This window comes from Dama dama, chromosome 19 (genome assembly GCF_033118175.1).
Source record: "Dama dama isolate Ldn47 chromosome 19, ASM3311817v1, whole genome shotgun sequence".
Lineage (NCBI taxonomy): Eukaryota > Metazoa > Chordata > Mammalia > Artiodactyla > Cervidae > Dama > Dama dama.
In genome coordinates this window covers 18,390,796-18,412,596 of record NC_083699.1, presented here as the reverse complement: position 1 = coordinate 18,412,596, position 21,801 = coordinate 18,390,796, and the positions used below count along the sequence as shown (strand labels likewise).

At 35.2% G+C, this 21,801-nt stretch overlaps 1 protein-coding gene across 3 annotated transcripts in view; it reads left to right on the top strand.

Annotated features, from left to right (window-relative positions):
- Positions 1-21,801, top strand: part of SI (sucrase-isomaltase) — a 111,786-nt gene that overhangs the window by 75,807 nt on the left and 14,178 nt on the right. For 2 of the 3 annotated variants that reach the window (XM_061168259.1, XM_061168260.1), the window contains 11 exons: positions 4,798-4,914; positions 6,344-6,431; positions 7,410-7,548; positions 10,845-10,978; positions 11,902-11,936; positions 12,024-12,140; positions 13,726-13,874; positions 15,814-15,898; positions 15,981-16,037; positions 16,641-16,765; positions 19,856-19,944. In XM_061168259.1, coding sequence (XP_061024242.1) covers positions 4,798-4,914; positions 6,344-6,431; positions 7,410-7,548; positions 10,845-10,978; positions 11,902-11,936; positions 12,024-12,140; positions 13,726-13,874; positions 15,814-15,898; positions 15,981-16,037; positions 16,641-16,765; positions 19,856-19,944 — 1,135 coding nt within the window. Of the gene's footprint in view, positions 1-4,797; positions 4,915-6,343; positions 6,432-7,409; positions 7,549-10,844; positions 10,979-11,901; positions 11,937-12,023; positions 12,141-13,725; positions 13,877-15,813; positions 15,899-15,980; positions 16,038-16,640; positions 16,766-19,855; positions 19,945-21,801 lie in introns of those variants that run through there. The other variant, XR_009697096.1, reaches the window with a different exon arrangement.

The following is a 21,801-nucleotide window of genomic DNA, read 5'->3' as shown; positions in this document are numbered from 1 at the left end:
TTGATATTCAAATCATTTATTTCTTTAGTCAAGTTTATTTCTAAGTACTTTATTATTGCTTATTGCTATTTTATATGGGACTACTTTCCTAATTTTCCTTTCAAATAGTTTATTGTTAGTGTACAGAAGTGTAGCTGATTTTTGCATGTCGATTTTGTAATCTTCCAACTTTATTGAACCTATTTATTAATTCTAATAATTGTATGTGTGTGTTCTTTAGGATTTCTGAGTATAAGATTACATCATCTACAAACAGAGACACTTTCAGTTCTTCTTTTCTGGTTAGGATGCTTCTTTCCCCCTTATTTATGCCTAGTTATTCTGGCTAGGACTATGTTAAATAGAAGTTGTGAGTGAGCAGCCTTACCTCGTTTCTTCAGTTCAGTTCAGTTCAGTCACTGAGTCATGTCCGACACTTTGGGATGCCATGAACCACAGCATGCCAGCCTCCCTGTCCATCACCAACTCCCAGAGTCTCCCCAAACCCATGTCCATCGAGTCGGTGATGCCATCCAACCATTTCATTCTCTGTCACCCCCTTCTCCTCCTGCCCTCAATCTTTGCCAGCATCAGGGTCGTTTCAAATAAGTCAGCTCTTCGCATCTGGTGGCCAAAGTATTGGAGTTGCAGCTTCAACATCACTCCTTTCAATGAACACCCAGGACTGATCTCCTTTGGGATGGACTGGCTGGATATCCTTGCAGTCCAAGGGACTCTCAAGAGTCTTCTCCAACACCACAGATCAAAAGCATCGATTCTTCGGCACTCACCTTTCTTTATAGTCCAACTCTCATATCCATACATGATCACTAGAAAAAACATAGCCTTAACTAGACATACCTTTGGGGACAAAGTGATGTCTCTGCTTTTTAATATGCTGTCTAGCTTGGTCATAACTTTCCTTCCAAGGAGTAAGCATCATTTAATTTCATGGCTGCAATCACGATCTGTAGTGATTTTGGAGCCCAGAAAAATAAAGTCTGCCACTGTTTCCACTGTTTCCCCATCTATTTGCCATGAGGTGATGGGACCAGATGCCATGATGTTAGTTTTTTGAATGTTGAATTTTAAGCCAACTTTTCCACTCTCCTCTTTCACTTTCATCAAGAGGCTCTTTAGTTCCTCTTCACTTTCTGCCATAAGGGTGATGTCATCTGCATATCTGAGGTTATTGATTTTCTCCTGGCAATCTTGATTCCAGCTTGTGTTTCCTCCAACCCAGCATTTCTCATGATGTACTCTGCATAGAAGTTAAAGAAATAGGGTGACAATATAGAGCCTTGACGTACTCCTTTTCCTATTTGGAACCAGTCTGTTGTCCCATGTCCAGTTCTAACTGTTGCTTCCTGACCTGCACATAGGTTTCTCAAATGGCAGGTCAGGTGGTCTGGTATTCCTATCTCTTTCAGAAATTTCCACAGTTTATTGTGATCCATGCAGTCAAAGGCTTTGGCATTGTCAATAAAGCAGAAATAGATGTTTTTCTGGAACTCTCTTACTTTTTTGATGATCCAGCAGATGTTGACAATTTAATCTCTGGTTCCTCTGCCTTTTCAAAAACCAGCTTGAACATCTGTAAATTCATGGTTCATGTATTGCTAAAGCCTGGTTTGGAGAATTTTGAGCATTACTTTACTAGTGTGTGAGATGAGTGCAATTGTGCGGCAGTTTGAGCATTCTTTGGGATTGCCTTTCTTTGGGATTGGAACGAAAACTGACTGTTTCCAGTCCTGTGGCCACTGCTGGGTTTTCCAAATTTGCTGGCATACGAGTGTAGCACTTTCACAGCATCATCTTTTAGGATTTGAAATAGCTCAACTGGAATTCCATCACCTCCACTAGCTTTGTTTGTAGTGATGCTTCCTAAGGCCCACTTGCCTTCACATTCCAGGATGTCTGGCTCTAGGTGAGTGATCATACCATCACTATTATCTGGGTCATGAAGATCTTTTTTGTACAGTTCTTCTGTGTATTCTTGCCACCTCTTCTTAATATCTTCTGCTTCTGTTAGGTCCATACCATTTCTGTCCTTTATTGAGCCCATCTTTGCATGAAATGTTCCCTTGGTATCTCTGATTTTCTTGAAGAGATCTCTAGTCTTTCCTCTTCTATTGTTTTCCTCTATTTCTTTGCATTGATCACTGAGGAAGACTTTCTTATCTCTCTTTGCTATTCTTAGGAACTCTGTATTCAAGTGGGTATATCCTTCTTTTTCTCCTTTGTTTTTCACTTCCCTTCTTTTCACAGCTATTTGTAAAGCCTTCCCAGACAGCCATTTTGCTTTTTTGAATTTCTTTTTCTTGGGGATGGTCTTGAGTCCTGTTTCCTGTACAATGTCATGAACTTCCATCCATAGTTCATCAGACACTCTGTCTGTCAGATCTAGTCCCTTAAATCTATTTCTCACTTCCACTGTATAGTCATAAGGGATTTGATTTAGGTCAGACCTGAGTGGTCTAGTGGTTTTCTCCACTTTCTTCAATTTCAGTCTGAATTTGGCAATATAGAGTTCATGGTCTGAGCCACAGTCAGCTCCCAGTCTTGTTTTTGCTGACTGTATAGAGCTTCTCATCTTTGCCTGCAAAGAATATAATCAATCTGATTTTGGTTCGAACATCTGGTGATGTTCATGTGTATAGTTTTCTCTTATGTTGTTGGAAGAGGGTGTTTGCTATGACCAGTATGTTCTCTTGGCAGAACTCTATTAGCCTTTGCCCTGCTTCATTCTGTACTCCAAGGCCAAATTTGCCTGTTGCTCCAGGTGTTTCTTGACTTCCTACTTTTGCATTCCAGTCCCCTATAATGAAAAGGATATCATTTTGGGGTGTTAATACTAAAAGGTCTTGTACGTCTTCATAGAAATGTTCAATTTCAGCTTCTTCAGCATTACTGGTCTGGGCATAGACTTGGATTACTGTGATATTGAATGGTTTGCCTTGGAAATAAAAAGAGATCATTTTCTTATTTTTGAGATTGCATCCAAGTACTGCATTTTGGACTCTTCTGTTGACCATGATGGCTACTCCATTTCTTCTAAGGGATTCCTGCCCACAGTAGTAGATATAATGGTCATCTGAATTTAATTCACCCATTCCAGTCCATCTTAATTTGCTGATTCCTGGAATGTTGATGCTTACTCTTGCCATCTCCTGTTTGACCACTTCCAATTTGCCTTGATTCATGGACCTTGATTCCAGGTTCCTATGCAATATTGCTCTTTACAGCATCGGACCTTGCTTCTATCACCAGTCACTTCCACAACTGGGTGTAGTTTTTGCTTTGGCTCTATTCCTTCATTCTTTCTGGAGTTATTTCTCCACTGATCTCCAGTAGCATATTGGGCCCCTACCGACCTGGGAACTTCCTCTTTCAGTGTCTTATCTTTTGGCCTTTTCATACTGTTCATGGGGTTCTCAAGGCAAGAACACTGAAGTGGTTTGCCACTCCCTTCTCCAGTGGACCACATTCTGTCAGACCTCTCCACCAGGACCCGTCCGTCTTGGGTGGCCCCACACGGCATGGCTTAGTTTCATAGAGTTAGGCAAGGCTGTGGTCCATGTGATCAGATTGGCTAGTTGTCTGTGGTGTGGTTTCCGTCTGTCTGCCCTCTGATGCCCTCTCTCAGTGCCTCCGTCTTACTTGGGTCTCTCTTACCGTGGACGTGGGGTATCTCTTCATGGTTGCCCCAGCAAAGCGCAGCCGCCGGCGGTACCTGGGACGAGGGGTGGCTCCTTTCGATTGCGCTTCTGTGCCAACGGTCGCAGCCGCAGCTCTTCTGCACCTTGATTCTTATTTGAACTAAAAAACTGAAAATGTTTTCCTAAAGAGTATGATATTAGCTATGGGCATTTAATATATAGTCTTCATCATATTAAGGTAATTTCTTTCTTTCCTAGTTTTTTGACAATTTTTTTTTTTAATCATGAAAGTGTTGAATTTTATCAAATACATTTTCTGCATTGTTTATTGATATGCTTATGCTTAGTCATTCAGTCGTGTCTGATTCTGGGACCCTTTGGACTGTAGCCCACTATGCTCCTCTGTCCTTGGGATTTTTCAGGCAAGAATACTGGAGTGGGTTGCCAATTCCTTCCACAGATCTTCCTGACCCAGGGATCAAATCCTCATCTCCTGTGTCTCCTGCATTGCAGGTGGATACTTTACCCACTAAGCCGCTAGGGAAGCACTGTTATTGATATGGCCATGTGATTTTTATCATTTATTCTGCTGATGTGCTGTATCACAGTAATTGATTTTTGTGTGTTATATAATCCTTGGCTCACAGGGAAAAATACCACTTATTCACGGTGTATGATCCCTTTGATGTGCTGTTGAATGTTATTTGCTGATAGTTTGGTTGAGGATGCTTCTATCTCTACTCATCTGATATTGTTAGTTTGTGTGAAACTAGGAATGTGTCCATTTCTTCTAGGTTATCCAGTCTGTTGTATAATTGTTTATCATGGCCTCTTACCATCTTTTTTCTATTTCTGTGGCATCAGTTGTAATTCTTATCTTCCATATCTGATTTTATTTAACTTTCTCTTTTTTCTTAGTCTAGCTAACAGTTTGTAAGTTATATATATGCTGTCTGTGAGAAACTCAGTTTAGATTTAAGGACACACATAGACTTGATTGTTGGAGGAAGATCATGGAGATTCATTCATTAGAGTTGAGATTAAGTTGCCTTTACTATCACTTGTTCACAACTTGTGAATCTGATAGATAAACGTCTCACTGAAATATAAGATTTCTCTTACGACTTTCTACATGTGGGTCTAATTTTTGTTTTTACAGGCTTTCAGAGCTCATGTAGCTTTTCCAGATTTCTTCAGGAATTCCACAGCAGAGTGGTGGGCAAGGGAAATTATAGATTTTTACAATAACCAGATGAAGTTTGATGGCTTGTGGATTGTAAGTAAACTTTCAGAAACTTATATTTATGTTATTTATTGTGTACTGATTATGTAAAAATTGTACTAAATTCTAATAATCTTAGCAAAGTATTCTTTATGAAATTATCTCACTCATTTTTTCTGTAGAACTTTCTTATGCAAAGAACTGCTAAAACACAGTTTTAACAATTAAATTTAAGTATTTGGCTGCTTTTCCCTGAATATTAGAATTGAATTTCAACTTTACCAAGAAACCAAAATAGTCTCTTTAATGATTTATAAGTGCTTATAAATATTTATTTTTATTTTCATTCAGTGTAGGAATAAATCTCACACTCAACTGTCAGTCTTTGGTTTAAGAAGTCATAGTCTCTTACAGATGTAGCAAAATCCTCCTTTAAATAATATTCTAATTTTATGTGTAACTTTAAAGTATTGATATAAGAGTTTTAGTAATAAAATTTTGAGATAACATAAGATGAATTTACTATATCACAAGTAAACATTTAATACAGGGGATTTTACATAATGCTTCTCTAGATTTTTGTAGGTGAACTTATCTGTTGATTTTTCAGCATGTCTGTGTTAATTTACTTACTTTTTTAATTAAAGAAATTTATAGAGGTGACATTATGTACAAGATTTGAGGATGTAAAATTGTATGTATTTTTAAAATTAATGGGAAATACAGTTTTATTTTATGTATAAAGTTGTGCACTATAAGGGATTTTATTAAATAATCCCCAAGAATTATATCTCCTTCCAGAAAAAATAACCTTTTTATGCTAAAGGAATCACCTTTAAATGTGTGTGTTAGTCGCTTCAGTTGTGTCCAACTCTTTGCGGCCCCATGAACTGTAGCCCACCATGCTCCTCCGTACCTGGGATTCTCGAGGCAAGAACACTGGAGTGGGTTGTCATTTCCTCCTCACCTTTAACTGGCAACTAATTTAAACATTTATATGATGGTCCCCTTATATGTGGCTACTAAGATTCTAAAATGTGTACTCAATAGAGAGACTTTTTGAAGTTTTCTGTATTTGTAAACTATATCTTGCAGTTTTAAAAACCACAAGCCATTGTTCAAAAATAAAAATTATACAAAGTGCCAGGGCAGAAGTGGAGGGAAAAACATGGGGGAATATACAGTATTATAATTTAGTTTTATGTCTAGAAACACAGAAAAAAATTCACTTTTACATGGAGGTTTTATCTACAGAGAAAAATAGGACATTTTATATTTAAAAAGGAGACATGAACTGTAAAATGTTAAGAAATACTGAGCTAAACTAAATTCTTTAATATTGTTGAGATTGTCTTATATTTTTGCTTTTTTAAAAAGTGTTATTTGGATATGTTATTTCAATTTATTGAGTTTCTGAATTAGTTCTTTTTAAGAAGATATGCCATAAATTTGTTTTTTGTTTACTTTTCTTTCTCTCTTTAAGGACATGAATGAACCAGCAAGTTTTGTAAATGGAACAACTACTAATCAATGCAGAAATACAGAGCTAAATTATCCACCTTATTTCCCAGGTACAATATTGCTGTTATACCTTTGATGTTATCATGTTATTATCTTTTATTTATCAGGTTTATATACTTTATGATCTGGAGAATAGGATTCACATTCCCAATTCTCACTACCCATTTGCACACTGGACCACATACTCAGCTCACCAATATCATCTAGACCATCTAAAATTCCTTTGAGAGACAAAAAAAAAAGTCAAGAAACTTGCTTTACCTATATGAATACATTTCTAAATTTGATTACTTTGATTTTCTTATGAATCTTCCCAGATTTGAGAATCCTCAATATTGTTTTAAAAGAAAACTTTTAATCTTTTATACAGTTTTTTTTTTTTTTTTTTTTTTTTAAGTTTTTCTTTACTAGGGAGAAAGTGAAAGAATGCTAACAACACTTCCTTGGTTGTCCCTGACCTAGGAGAGAAAAGCACAGTCTTTTGGCATTCATCCACATACTCCTCTATACAGTAAACTGCATAAATGGTTAACATGTAAAGTGATGGTAAAGCTCTGAAAATTTTAATCTGAAACTGAGAAAAAATTGGATCAAGAGATAGTGCTGTTATAGCATTTGCCTGGCTCTTTATCCCAGGGCTTTATGTTAGCAAATGGAGTCTTTTTAGACAAAAAAATCTATTTAATCAGTATTTCTCATCTAAATGCATAAAATGTAGTAGATTTTAAGGAGTACATTTTTCACGGTTTTATGAATTCATGTTAATTATTAACAATTTTGTTACTAAATAGAGTAAAATCTTGCACATATTTTCCAGTCACAATTGTAATTGCAATCATTTACAATTGCAAATCAGTTTTTAATTTAAAATTAGCATAAACAAAGTGCACAAAGTGCACAATTGGTTAAAAAGTACTCTCTTCAAATGGTGATTAATGTTTTACCAAAATAGCTTATTACTACAGGTTACATGCTTCAATATAGATGACTTTATAACGTATTAATGTTTTTTCATTGATTCTCCCCAGAACTCACACAAAGAACTGATGGATTACATTTCAGAACCATGTGTATGGAAACAGAGCAGATTCTTAGTGATGGCTCATCTGTTTTGCATTATGATGTTCACAATCTATATGGATGGTCACAGCTGAAACCTACTTATGAGTAAGCAATTTTCATAATCATCCTTTCTATTATTTTTTAGATATTAATGTTTCTACTTTGAGTCCTTCCCTGCTGACCTTACCTTACTGGTGGTCATTCAAAGCACTTAGAATAGTTTTCTCTCTCTCTCACTCTGTATATTTATTTTAAATTTTCATCCTATTTCCAAAGGACCCTGAATCATTTTATTTTGTTCCCAAGCATGTACTCAGCTCATAGTAACACAATGCCTCAGGAATAGTAAGTGCTCAAAGAATAATTTTTAATGAATATTTGAGTGAATAGTATATAGTGTCATGCCATTTCCTACTCCAGGGCATCTTCCCAACCCAGGGATTGAATCCATGTCTCTTGAATTGGCAGGTGGATTTTTTATCACCACAACATCTGGGAAGCCCACTAATAGCTCTATTAAACACATTCTTATATGAGGCTAATAATGATGAAACAATGAAACATAGTCCATTCTTTAAGTATCAAGTCTTTATTAACACTATGCAACAGATTTTTCTGCAATGATAGAAATGTTCTATAATTCTGGATTGTTCAATGTGGTAGCTACCAGCCATATATGGTTGTTGAAAAATATGGCTAGTGTAACTCAGGAGAAGAATTTTAAATTTTTTTAAATTTAATTTTCATAAATTTAAATTAAACAATACCATGTGGCTTATGGTCACCATATTACACAGTGCAACTCTAAATCATTGGCTCTTAACTACACATTGTAGTCAACTGGAGATTTTAAAATTTTGTTTTATATTGGAGTATAGTTTATTAACAATGTTGTGTTATTTGTAGGTGTGTGGCAAAGTGATTCAGTTATATATATATATATATATTCCTTTTCAAATTCTTTTCCCATTTAGGTTAATATAGAATATTAAGTAGAGTTCCCTGTTCTCTACAGTAGGTCTTTATTGGTCATCTATTTTAAATATAGTACAAAATTGGAGATTTTTGTACTATATAAATTCTGATTTTAATTAGTCTGAACTGCAGCTAAGCATCTGAATTTTTTAAAAATTCCCTAGGTGGTTGTAATGAGCATCCAGGATTGAAAACCAGTACTCTAGTAGATGACTAAAGTTGGTAAAAGAATGAAAATCATTTTGCAGTAAAGAGTATGGGTAATATTTCCTCACTTAGTGAAACACACATCTTATTTCCAGGACCAAACTCTTTTCAACTTAGAACAGGTGAATTATTTAAGATATTATTATATGAATGATTGACTATAGATTTGTTCACAAAATCCCAAAGTAAGGGCATTCAGAACTAGTAGATGTCTTTCTTAAGAGTAATGCTTTTTCATTGAGACAAATGTTTCTTCAGTTAACCCTACTGGAACATAATATGGAGCACAATTATCCTTGCCTACCCTCACTTTAACCATTAAACTATAGATATTAAAAATAACAGAAATATTGAGAGGTGACTGGTGAACCCGTTAGCAAAACTTATATAACTTGAGATGAAAGTATTTAAGGGAAATTAAAACAGTTGTTTTTTTTTTTTCTTTTTCCACAGAGGACAATAAATTGAATTTCTGGAGCACATTACAGAATCTAGCATGGTTCCTGACATGCTGTGCAATGTTTAGTATATCTAAGTTAGCCAGTTTTAACTTACCACAGCTATTAAAATTGTATAAATAAATTCAGGGAAAAATTAGGTAAATCCCTAGATAGTTGATACGTTGTTATATGATATGTTATAAGTTATTTGGGGATGTTAATATCCATTTTCAGCTCTTAAATAGCATTGTGAGGAAGATAGTACAGTTTTCCAAAGAACATCCATTTAATGTTAATTTTGTTCTTGTACATAAAATCTTTCAGTTTAACCATATTTGTTGTTTAAATTAAAAAATTAATGTTTTAAATGTTGAGTTAAATAGCTCATTTTATGCATAGCCATAAACTTTTTATATCTTTTAAATACTTTCTTATTATTTAATTTTTTCAGTTATATGAGAATAAAATTGTTGAACTCTCTTTCAGATATTATAGAGATTAAACATAGTCATTATACATTTAAAGATCTTGCAAATGGTAAAGGATGCTATAAATAAATTACATTTAAACAAATGATGGCGAGTAAGACTTTTTAACATTGGAAAAAACTGAAAGAATGAAAAGCATAATACTTTTCTTCAAGTTATTCAGACTGTACCATTTCCAGTTTCATTATTTCAGTTTCAATAATTCTCAGTTCCTATAAGTTTGAGATATTCATTAATTCAAAAATTAATTACATGCTAAGCACTATATTAGGTATAAGGAGTACAAAGAAGATTAAGGCATTCCTTAAACCTCCAGAATCTCAAGGTCTCATTGAAGAAATTTTATGTATAAAGAAATCAGTACAAACACTGTGTTTCATCTTTAACAAGGAAATGATTACATGCATTGATAACATGCCTATAGGTTACAAATTTGCCTAATTAAGAATTTGAAATATTTTTCCAATATAGTTCTATATTCCCTATTCATATATAATTTATTTTGAATAATAAAATAAAAACAATTATTTTTATAACTAATACAATAGTGATTTTTTTATTTTTGGTACATTTATAATAGAGATACAGATAATATATTGCATTATTCTTAACACTAGCATATGTTTTAAATAAATAATAAAGTCAATAAACTTGTTCTTCAAAGACTGAAAGAGAGGAAAAGAAAAATATATGATCTAATTTTTAAAACCATTCTCTTGAGATCTGGTTTTGGACAGATTCTATGCTTGAAACAGAATAACTATTTTTATTTTTTTTTTATTTTTATTTTTAAGACCTACAGAAGCCTTGCTGTCTTCAAACTGCCCTCTAAACCAGGGAGGATTATAGCAAAGATTCTCTGCAGAGTGATATGGAGGTTAATTGTTGACAAGTTATAAATAAGAAGAGTTGAAGCATTAATAGGGCCTAAACTTTATTAAGAGAACATGTTTAAGTAGAATGAAATGAGTTCATTCAAGAGCTCACAATATAATTAGTTGAGTTGATAATATCAATAGTTGGCTTGTATTCGCTGGGTAAATAGCAAAAGGGCCACTTAGGCATGTTGCTCTGCTAAATGGTTGAAGGGAAAAAAGATGTCTTCCATGTTTGTGAGGATTTTATAGTATAATGAGAGAAGACACTTGTAAAGAGCTAGCTATAGGAAGAGACAGCATAGACACCATAAATAAAATACTCTTTTGCTTAATGAAGTGGTCCTATGTAGAAATATATGAAGAAAATATCTCATATATTATAAGATCTCATAGTTCTTCTCCATCTATATTAGTGCATTGCAAAAGGCAACTGGCAAAAGAGGAATTATTATTTCTCGTTCCACATATCCCTCTGCTGGACGATGGTCAGGACACTGGCTTGGAGACAACTATGCAACATGGGACAATTTGGAAAAATCTATCATTGGTATGTGAGAATCTCCATCTTTCTCATTATTCTTTTTGAATATTTGTATTAGCTATTCACCATTGCTAGTTCATATACTTTATAAGTCCTTCTTTGAGTATGCTTTTGGCACCATGTTCTCTGATAAATAGCATAATGAAAAAGCAGTGGACCAGAAAGCAGGATCTAGATTATTTTGAGAAAATAATTTTGTCCCTTTTGGTTTCAGTTTCCTTCTGTGAAAGGACAGAAACTGGGAAATATAACATATAGAACTAAGAAAAGAAACGGATAGAAATTCTGGAGTCTAGGGAATAAGAATATCTTGTAGATGCTAAAGTATGAAACATCTCAAACAAATTTTGGAAGTTTTCTGACTATGTTTGGATAAAGAGTAAATAAAATATTATTATTTTAAAGGGATTACTTTTCAGTTTCAGATATAGACTTACAAATTCTTTATATTTATATTAGGATTCAAGGAAAACACTTAATCAGTGTTTAGAAATATTCCTTTAAAAGAAGAGCTGGGAATTCACATACATTCTATTTAATGAAAAAGATCACTCCTCAGGGGATTTTATCTAATAAGGATAATTCATTTTGTTTCAAATGATAAGATCTATGGCTAAATAATTACAGAAACAGCCTTTTATTTTCAAAATAAAACCAAGGAAGCCATTAACACAGTCTTATATTATAATTTGTTCATAACAGTTTTGTGATCTAAATGTGTCATCTTGAGTCAAGGAGTCTTATTTTTATAAATGTCATTAACACTATAAAGTAAAAAATACATATATTTTATAGGAAGAATAAATAAAAGGTGTATTAATAATCTGAAAAGCTGTTTTATTGAATTAAAGGTCAGTATTAGAAAAAATATATAGAAAAAAGCAAATATCAAAATATTGATTTCGGCCATTTTCTTTTCTAATTTTTAGGTATGATGGAATTTAGTCTCTTTGGAATGTCATATGTAAGTAGCTCTATTCCTCTTATCTTCATCACTTGTGAATATTAAAAAACACACTATTAACACTCATTAAATATAACTGTATTTTAGACTGGAGCAGATATCTGTGGTTTCTTCAACAATTCAGAGTATCAGCTCTGTGCCCGCTGGATGCAACTTGGAGCATTTTATCCATATGCAAGAAACCACAACAGTGCATTTACTAGAGTATGTAATTACTGCATTTACTCTCATTCCTTTGTCCCGCTAACCTTAAGCATCTTTGACTAGAATTCACCCTTCCTGGCCGATTTCCAAATGAATGCTTTGAATCTCTTTACATTTACTGAGGGCATCTGAGCCCATCAGTTTAAGAATTTTCTGATTTGGGGTTTCTTTATACTTTGGGGTTCAAGACTTGGTTGACTGGCATATGTACTACTGCTGTATATAATTTTGGAGAAGCCAGGGCAAAAACTGCTTCTGGAAATCCTTACAAACCTGGACAGAACAATAAAAATAAATAAATAAATAAAAATAATTGACTTTGAACTAAATAATTAGAAAAAGTCATTTAAAATTAGTATCAATGCATGAAATGGGCAAATTTAAATAGCAAACATTTTGAAAATGAGTTGAGAAGAAATAAAAGGAAAAGAGAATCATGAGACCTAATTTATATGTGGTGGCACTATATACTTTATATATACTTTACTAAACTGGAAGAACTTTTTGAGTGAGGTGGTTGGTGGCGTTAGTGGTAAAGAACTTGCCCGCCAATTCAGGAGACATAAGAAACGTGGGTTCAATCCTTGGGCTGGAAGATCTATTTAATTAAATAGATTAATTTAATAAAGTAGAATGTAATATAGTAATCAATTTCCCTATTATTTTTTTCATTTATTTTTATTAGTTGGAGGCTAATTACTTTACAATATTGTAGTTTTCTTTTTTTTTTTAAATAATAGGGATTTATGTCAATGTATGACAAAAATCCCTATTATTTTTTAACCAGTAAGTGCAATAACATTGTTTGGGTGCTTGAGTGGGTTGTGCAACCCCATGGACTATAGCCCACCAGACAATTTCCCAATCAAGAATACTCAAGCGGGTTGCCATTTCCTCCTGCAGGGGATCCTCCTGACCCAGGGATTGAACCAGCGTCTCTTGAGTCTTCTGCATTGGCAGGCAGTTTCTTTACCACTGAGCCACCAGGGAAGCTCACAATAACATTATTTAGAAGTTTTTAACTTTCCAGTATCAGTTTTAGGCTTTTTACCTGGAGAGTGATTCCAGAGCAGATTTGGTGGGCCTGTTCTTTTTTGTTAGGCAATATTAATTTGATCTTCTCTTCTTCCTATACTACTAATTCTTCAGTATCAAAATTTGTTCATTTCTCATGAGATTACAGTGTGCAGGGTTACTGTGATGGGCTTTGCACGTCTCTGTTTATTTCAATCCACTTTTGTATAACATTCTGTTTCTCCCTTAGATTTTTCATTATACAGTATCACCACAGTTGAGAAGGGTATTTGTCACCTATTCAAATATGAACTGCTCTCTAAGTAGGTTCACCTACATGAAATAATGTATGAGCTTAATTTACATTTTCTTATTAGAGTGTTAATATTATGCTCTGTCTTTCCATCATATGAGATAGAAATATTACTTCAGAAGAATTTTGTGAAGAACGTATGTAGCATACAATGGTGATTCAAATTATTCCCTACTTTTTATCCTTTAAATATGTATTGAAAATTATGACTTAACCAAGGACAAGAGCTTATGACTATTACATTTTGTTTTGTTTCAGAGACAAGATCCTGCTTCCTGGAATAAAACTTTTTCTGCAATGTCAAGGGATATTCTAAATATTAGATACACTTTATTGCCCTACTTCTATACACAGATGCATGAAGTTCATGCTCATGGTGGTACTGTTATCCGACCCCTTTTGCATGAGTAAGTTCAGATTATCTTTTTTCTACCACAAAGAGATTAGCTTTTCTTTGTTTTATTCTATAATCAATATAAAATGGGCTTTCCTTGGTGACTCAGCTGGTAAAGAATCTGCTTGAAATGAGAGACCTGGGTTTGATCCCTGGGTTGGGAAGATCCCTTGGAGAAGGGAATGGCTATCCACTTCAGTATTCTGGACTGGGGAATTCCATGCACGTGCAGTCCATGGGGTTGCAAAGAGTCAGCACGACTGAGCGACCTTAACTTTCACTTTCCAATCTACTTTCACTTCAATATAAAATATTTTAAACTAAAACTTTTTTTGTTGTTTTAGTGTACATTTTGGATTAATAAGCAAAGTCTACTAAAAAGCAGTCTAATAGGTGTCATTAAAAATTAAATACATTAACCAGTTTTTAAGAAGTAATAATTTTTATAAATAACTACTATATGCCAGGTATTGTTTTAGATTACTTACAGACTTTATTACATTGCATATTTTTTAAAATTCTTGGAAATAAGTAATATTATCTCTATATTATAATTTATTTAGCTGAAGTTTACTGCAATTCAGTAAATGTACCACATACAAATGCCTGACTGAAGAAGACCATCCTAACTCTTCCATTCTTTGTAGAAAATTGTTTTGGATTTACTCTTTAAAGCTCAAACTGATATATGACCAAATCTTGAAATTCAATTCTATGAATATAGTTGCAAAAATGTTAACTTGTTCTGTTTTTAATGCAAATATAAGTAATTTCTTATGGGTGTTACACAAAGTAAAGGCAAACACATATACAAACAAAAAATAAATTGAAATAATCATGACATACTTATCTTCTTGTGTGTCCTATATTATCAGAGTAATTGAATGAGGTGATTTGTTAGATTTCACTATTCAGAAACAAGTAAAAAATACACAGAGAATATTTACTCAAATTAAGCAGTAGTTTCCAAGATAAAAGTACCAAAATAATAAGTTGATCAATATGCCTTGTATTCTAATAATAAGATAAAAGGTCCAAGTTTCTTTAAAAAAAAAGAAAAAGAAACTTCCTAGACTTAAGTTATTCTCTAGTAATTTATTATTTCTGGTAACATATTAAATTTCTTGCCTCTTTTATTTCTAGATTTCTCCTCTTTGTCTTCTCCCTATTAACCTTTGAGAATAGCTGGACTATTAACTCTGGTCTGAATCCCCCAACCTTGTTATTAGCTATGCAGACTGTTGTCTTACTGAGAACTCACAATTCACAATTCAGTAAGCTTAACTGACATAGGATAAGCAAACTCTTTTTATTTTATTTATTTATTTTTTTTAAGCAAACTCTTTTTAAAGTTACCAAATTAAAAAATTCTTATAGCACACATGCCTCACACTTTTCTTCCAGAGTGTTTGTATCTTTGCTTCCTGCTTTTTGATCTTCTACTAGGCAAAGTTAGTATTTGAACCTATGTGAGTTCACTTCAAAGGCGATCTCTCACTCAGTTGGTCTTACACGTCCATTGCAACTTTGCATTTTGTCGGAGGGTTTAGTCATGCCCTAGACTTGCTCATAAAATATTGCTCCACTGCACATTGAATTCTGGGGCTTCCCTGGTGGCTCAGGTGGTAAAGAATCCGCCTTCAATGCCAAAGACGTGGGTTCAATCCCTGGGTTGGGAAGATCCCTGGAGAAGGGAAAAGCTGCCCACTCCAGTATTCTGGCCTGGAGAATTCCATGGACTGTATAGTCCATGGGGTCAAAAAGAGTTGGACATGACTGAGCAACTTTCACATATTGAATTCCAAGTGATGAAATTGTTTTTGATCTTTTATAGTTTGATTTGCATTTCAATTCACAAAAGTCCATACTTCAAAATGTGATTTTAATAATTGTTTTATGGTATTTAGAAGAGATCAATTTCTTTGATTTAACTTTGTATATATATTTTCCAGGTTTTTTAATGAAAAGCCAACCTGGGATATATTCAAACAGTTTCTGTGGGGTCCAGCATTTATGGTTACCCCTGTATTGGAACCTGTAAGTCCTATCACATATTTTTGTTGACAAAATAATATTCTATGGTTTATATGTTTTTAATGAGTATATTTTTAAATTCCAGTACGCTGACACTGTAGAAGGCTATGTCCCTAATGCTCGGTGGTTTGATTACCATACAGTAAGTAAATAAGGAATTCTGGGGGATTGACAAAATAGAAATGTGTAACAACTTGACTATAGCTTTTTTATTAATGACATACTTGTTTTCCTTTCCACTTAAAAAGAGTATGATGTTTCTTGCTAATTATATCTGAATCAAATTAACAAACAGTGAGAGAGTTAATTTATTCTGCCATAGATTGTTATACAGTCATGGATTTATTTTACTAAATAAATGTCAAACTTGTACATTATGCACAAAAAAGTCATTGCCTTTTATTAAGTATACAAAAAGATTGTTAAAAGTAATGCATGCCTTCCAAGAATAATATATGTGACAAGTCAGGAATAACTTTTGTGACTCATCAAACACCCGTGTATTTTCTGCATGTGCATACTACAAAAAATAATGGTAAGTTAATTTCAAAGCTATAAATAAACTAAGGAATAAAGCTGTTTATCCTTTAAACAACATAACTTCCTGAATAAATGTGTGTGGTTTTATTATTTTTTAAATTAAAAAGTATATTATTTGATTCTATAACTGTGCCCCCTCAAGTACCAGTATTGCTGATGGTTCTGTTCTTGCTTTTGTTCTTTCTTGCAACTGTCTCATTTCCAGGGCAAAGATATTGGTGTCAGAGAAACATTTCATACATTCGCGGCTCCTTTATATGAAATAAACCTACATGTCCGTGGTGGTTACATCCTACCATGTCAAGAGCCTGCCAACAACACATTTTACAGGTAAGTGAAGTGTAAGTCTCGAGAGTCCCTTGAACTGCAAGTCGATCAAAGCAGTTAATTCTAAAAGAAATCGAGCCTGAATATTCATTTGAAGGACTGTTGCTGAAGCTCCGTTTTGGCCCTGTATGTGAAGAGCCGACTTATTAGCAAAGACCCTGATGCTGGGAAAGACTGAAGACAACTGAAGAAGGGGGCAGCAGAGGATGAGATGATTAGAGAGCATCACCGACTCAATGGACATGAAATTGAGCAACACCGGGGAGACAGTGGAGGACAGAGGCGCCTGGTGGCTACTGTTGTAAGGAGTCGGACGTGATTTAGCAACTGATCAACAGCAACAACAACAAAGTGTTTACAGAACTCAGATTAGATTTTCAGATACATCATGCTAAAATTGTCAAGAACCAGGAAAGGTCTGAGATTTTATCCTACTTCCAAGTTTACAGGTTAGCCTGCCACAGTTTCATGACTACTGTGTCTGAGACAAAGGTCTTACTCATGGCATAGCAAGAAATATGAACTTCATGTTTACTTCAGTTTCACTTGACCCCTAAGTCCCATGTGGGTGACATCAAGTGACCCAGGTGGATATTGTCCATGAAGGAGGTTTGTGTCCCAATAAAGGAATGCCAAGTTTTGGGAAACTCAACCTTTTATAATAGACTGTGAGTAAATTATCCATTATTTGCTTTGAAGGGAGAAAAAATTGTCAGTGCTTAAATATGTAGAAACTTGACTTCCAACATGATAGGGATGTTTCCCAGACCAAAAAACAACTGAAATTTAATGTCTTCTGTATAAACATGCAAAGGTATTGATAACATGCAAAGGTCTTGTATTTTAAATGGCTGCCTCACCTAAGACTCATTATTTTTTCTGAGTCTGATATATGGAAAGAAGTATTATTTTATTCATTAAAGTATATTTTTAAAGTGAACTTTTCTATGAACTTTAAACAAACAGTGCTCAGAAGACTTCTCTTTCCTTCTGTCTTTTCCAGTCCCCCTTTTCTTCCTCCGTCAGTACTATGACACATTCCCTGATTCACTTTAGTTTATGAAAGGTAGATATCCATTGACAATATCACTACTTCTTCAAACTGCTAAGTCTTCTGCTGTCCATGGAAGAACCAGACCTGTTTTTATCAATCTTGTCCCATTTTATGATGAAAGGTAATTCAGATTTTCTATTCATTACCGTTTATAACTGAACATTTTCTAAGACCACTTATGTGACCTTATCTCCCTCTCATTCAACAATGTGTCATATCTACCAGGGGTTGTGGGTCCATTCTGTCTCCTATGACTGATGTAAGAATGAATCTCTTATACCCATCACAGAATCTATTTCCACTGTTAAACTCCTGCTTAGATATTCAGATTCTAGAGGACTCGGTTCTGTTTCTCTTCTCCTCTCCTGCTCATGGTGATCCATGTGCTGACAGTCCCAGCTGGCGTGAATAGGTTATTTCTGTCTCCTAAAGCCATCCAGATGCATTTCTATCAATACCTTATCTTGTGCTGTGGATAGTCGCTCAGTTGTGCCCGACTCTTTGCAACCCCATGAACTGTAGCCGGTGAGGCTCCTCTGTCCATGGGGATTCTCAGGCAAGAATAAGGAGTGGGTTGCCACGCCATGCTCCAGTACTCCTCCAATACTTTATATTGATATCAATTAAAGAGGAGAAAAATGATTGCATCTGAGAAGTGAGAGTCTCGTGAAGGAGACCAGTTATAAGTTGTGCCTTGAAGAATGCTTAGGTTATTAAAGAGGACTAGGGAGGCCATTTTGTGTGTGTGTGTGTGTGTGTGTGTGTGTGTGTGTGTGTAGATGGGTAAAGTAAATAAGATATTTAGGTATACAGTTAACCTTTGAACAACATAGAGTTGGATTACATAAGTCCACCTAAATGTGGATATTTTTCAATGGTAAATAGCACAGTACTACTCAGCCCATGATTGGCTGAATCTGTGGGTGCAGAGGAATTGTGGTTACTTGGATATATGTTGTTCAAGGGTAAACTGTATATACAGGCTAGAATGAAAGTTGTGAAGCTTGGGAAATTAGGTTAAACCAGATTTTCATGTTGCTAATAAGATCTACTTATCTTTTAACTCAGTGACAGTGAACTGAAATACATATATACATACTTGCTAAGACATGCTAAAATCTTTACATGGAAAATATAAAGTTGCTATGGAGATTTGAATTCTAGACATTTTGGATATTTTAGGAGACTTCCATAGCAGTACAACCTTTAATATTTGTGATCAGAAAAGGCAGATGGCTAAGCATAATTAATCCTTCCATTGCAGTATAAGGCTGTCAAACCAAGTCATTTGTATACTGAGCATGGAGGCAGATATTTAATTCAGAAATAGGCATATTATAGGCAGGAGATGGTAAGCATTGCTCAATCCAAGGAGTGGATTTGCAATTTTCTACTAGCTACTCTTCACATTCTTATTAACAATTGCCAATGATAATTAAATTGTTTATATATGGACATATAAGGATAACTTAAGTCATAAGGATTAAAACATGCTACTGAAATAGTTTTATGTTTAATGGTCAATGGCAGAATTATCATAGAAAGTTTAAATAAATATATTAATAACCTTAACATGGTTTTAATTATAAATGAGGTCACTTCTGATTTTCTATAGTAGGTGAATCCTTGATATCAAAGATAGGCATTATATTTTCTATTAAATATGAAGGATTTTTTGGTTTATATACTTTCCATTCTTATTAGTCACTCAGTTGTGTCTGACTCTCTGTGATCCCATGGACTATATTCCACCAGGCTCCTCTCTCCATGGAATGCTACAGGCAAGGATACTGGAGTGGGTAGCCATTCCCTTTTCCAGAGGATCTTTCCAGGCCAGGAATTGAACCTAGATCTTCTGCATTACAGACAGATTCTTTACCATCTGAGGCAGCAGGGAAGCCAGGAAAATCCTTTTATTTTCTTTTTCTAAAACAATTTGTATTCTCCTTAATTGATATTCTTATTTGTGTTCTTTTGGACACATACAATAAAACACATGATACTCTATAAATGTTGATAAAATTATATTCTTTTTACAGCCGACAGAATTACATGAAGCTCATTGTTGCTGCAGATGATAATCAGATGGCACAAGGATCTCTGTTTTGGGATGATGGAGAAACTATTGGTAAGTATTCCATTTATGAGTGTCAGGGGAGTGTGTAATTTCCTTGGTTCTATCTTGCCACAGCAAAAATTTCAGCCGATGGACAGACCAGTGTTACAGCTTGGTGATACAGCTCAGTTACTGCTCAGTTTCATTTGGCAAGCAAAGGAAAATACATCCTTGAAGCATGAGGGTGGACCGACCCAAAAGAAGTGAAGAGAAGAGAAAAGAATCCAGAGGCTCCTCTTTTTATACACTTTTTTTCCTTCCCTTGAGCCTGCCCTATGTAAATTGGGCTAGCCAGGAGGGCTGTTTGCTTCACCTGCGGTTCTTACTCTGGTCCTCAGAACTTCCTTTGTTCTATTTTTGCAGGCTTTTTGTCTTTTAGCCACTGCTATTTTTTGGACCCCTTTTTCCTATTCTAACTTCCTAACATTCCCCCCTCAAGAGATGGGAGGCCCAATTCTTTGGGAATAAGGGCTTCCATCGAGGTATGTCTGGCTACTTCCTGCTGAGCTGGGATGGTAAGGGGTATTGGGCCTCCCCCTCTTGTTAATCTCGAGCCTCAGAGTCCTTATAGTGGTGTCCATCTAAGGGTGAGTGATATTTCCCATAGTCGGGTGTAGTTTTATATGCCTTTGTTGAACTGGCACTGCATGTTATAGCTTATGGACCTGGGCAGGACAAAATGGGTTACACAATTGATAATACATGGAGCAATCATAAGCAGTCTCAGTGTTGTGATAACAGGGATTAGTAGGGGCATTAGCCAGCTCCAAATCCTCCATCGCCAGAAGGATCTGCAAAGAGAGATTGTAGCCACCCTGAGAACTCTCCAGCTCATTCTTTGAGATCCTGTAGGATCTGAATGTTTTGTTTTTCTCGAGGACTGTGAGACTTTTTTATCTTTAGTTGGAGGTATTTACCCAGAAACAACATGTCTCATCCAAGATGGCTCAAGTCCCTCGTTGTTCAGGGATCAGGAGATCTATTCTCTTATCTATTTTGGAGTACAACCCTTGCCAAACTGTGTTGGCTCTGTAGACTATCCTGAGAAATTTTATCCCCAGAAACTTAATTTTGGGCTGTTCATTAGAATGGCACTTGTTTGTAGTCCTGAATAGGTATCTGGGGTCTCCCAGGGGCTCACAGGTGTATTGAGTGTCTTCTTCAGTTTTCCTCCATGGCTTGACTCGTAAGTAGTGAATCTAGGAGTCGTATCCTGGTACCTTGACTGCTGGGGGGTAGAAAGTCTTACAGGGAAGGGGCCCTTCCATGTGGGCTGGACTTGAGCCTTTGGGGACCCGTCTTTCCAGATTTTAGTTAGGACTTGAGTCCCTGGAGCATATAGTGGTGTGGTTCTTTAGAATCTTTTGGGTCCTGGTTGACACTCCATAAGTGTGTATCTTGTTGGAATTACCCAATGGACATGGTATGAGACTGGAGGGTCTGAGCCTCTGGATCTAGGAAGAGGTCATTGACATAAACAAATGGTCTCCCATATAGCATCTCATAAGGACTAAGACCAACCTGTTCCTCAGGGGCAATGTTGGTCTGGAGGAGAGCTATTGGTAAAGCCTCCTTCCTTCCCAGGGAGGTCTCCTGGGTTATCTTTTTAATCGCTGATTTTAAGAATTATTTGGCTCTTTCTACTTTTCCTGAAGACTGATGCCTCCAGGCACAATGGAGATAATAAGTAATGCCCAATGCTTTAGAGACCACTTGGATGACCTTAGAAGAAAACGATGTCCCATTGTCACTTTGTAATGATCTGGGCAGACCAAATCTCAGAATGATTTCATAGAGCAGTTTTTTACCACCTCTTCAGCCTTATCAGTCTGGGGTGGGAAAGACTTCACTCCATCCTGTGAATGCATC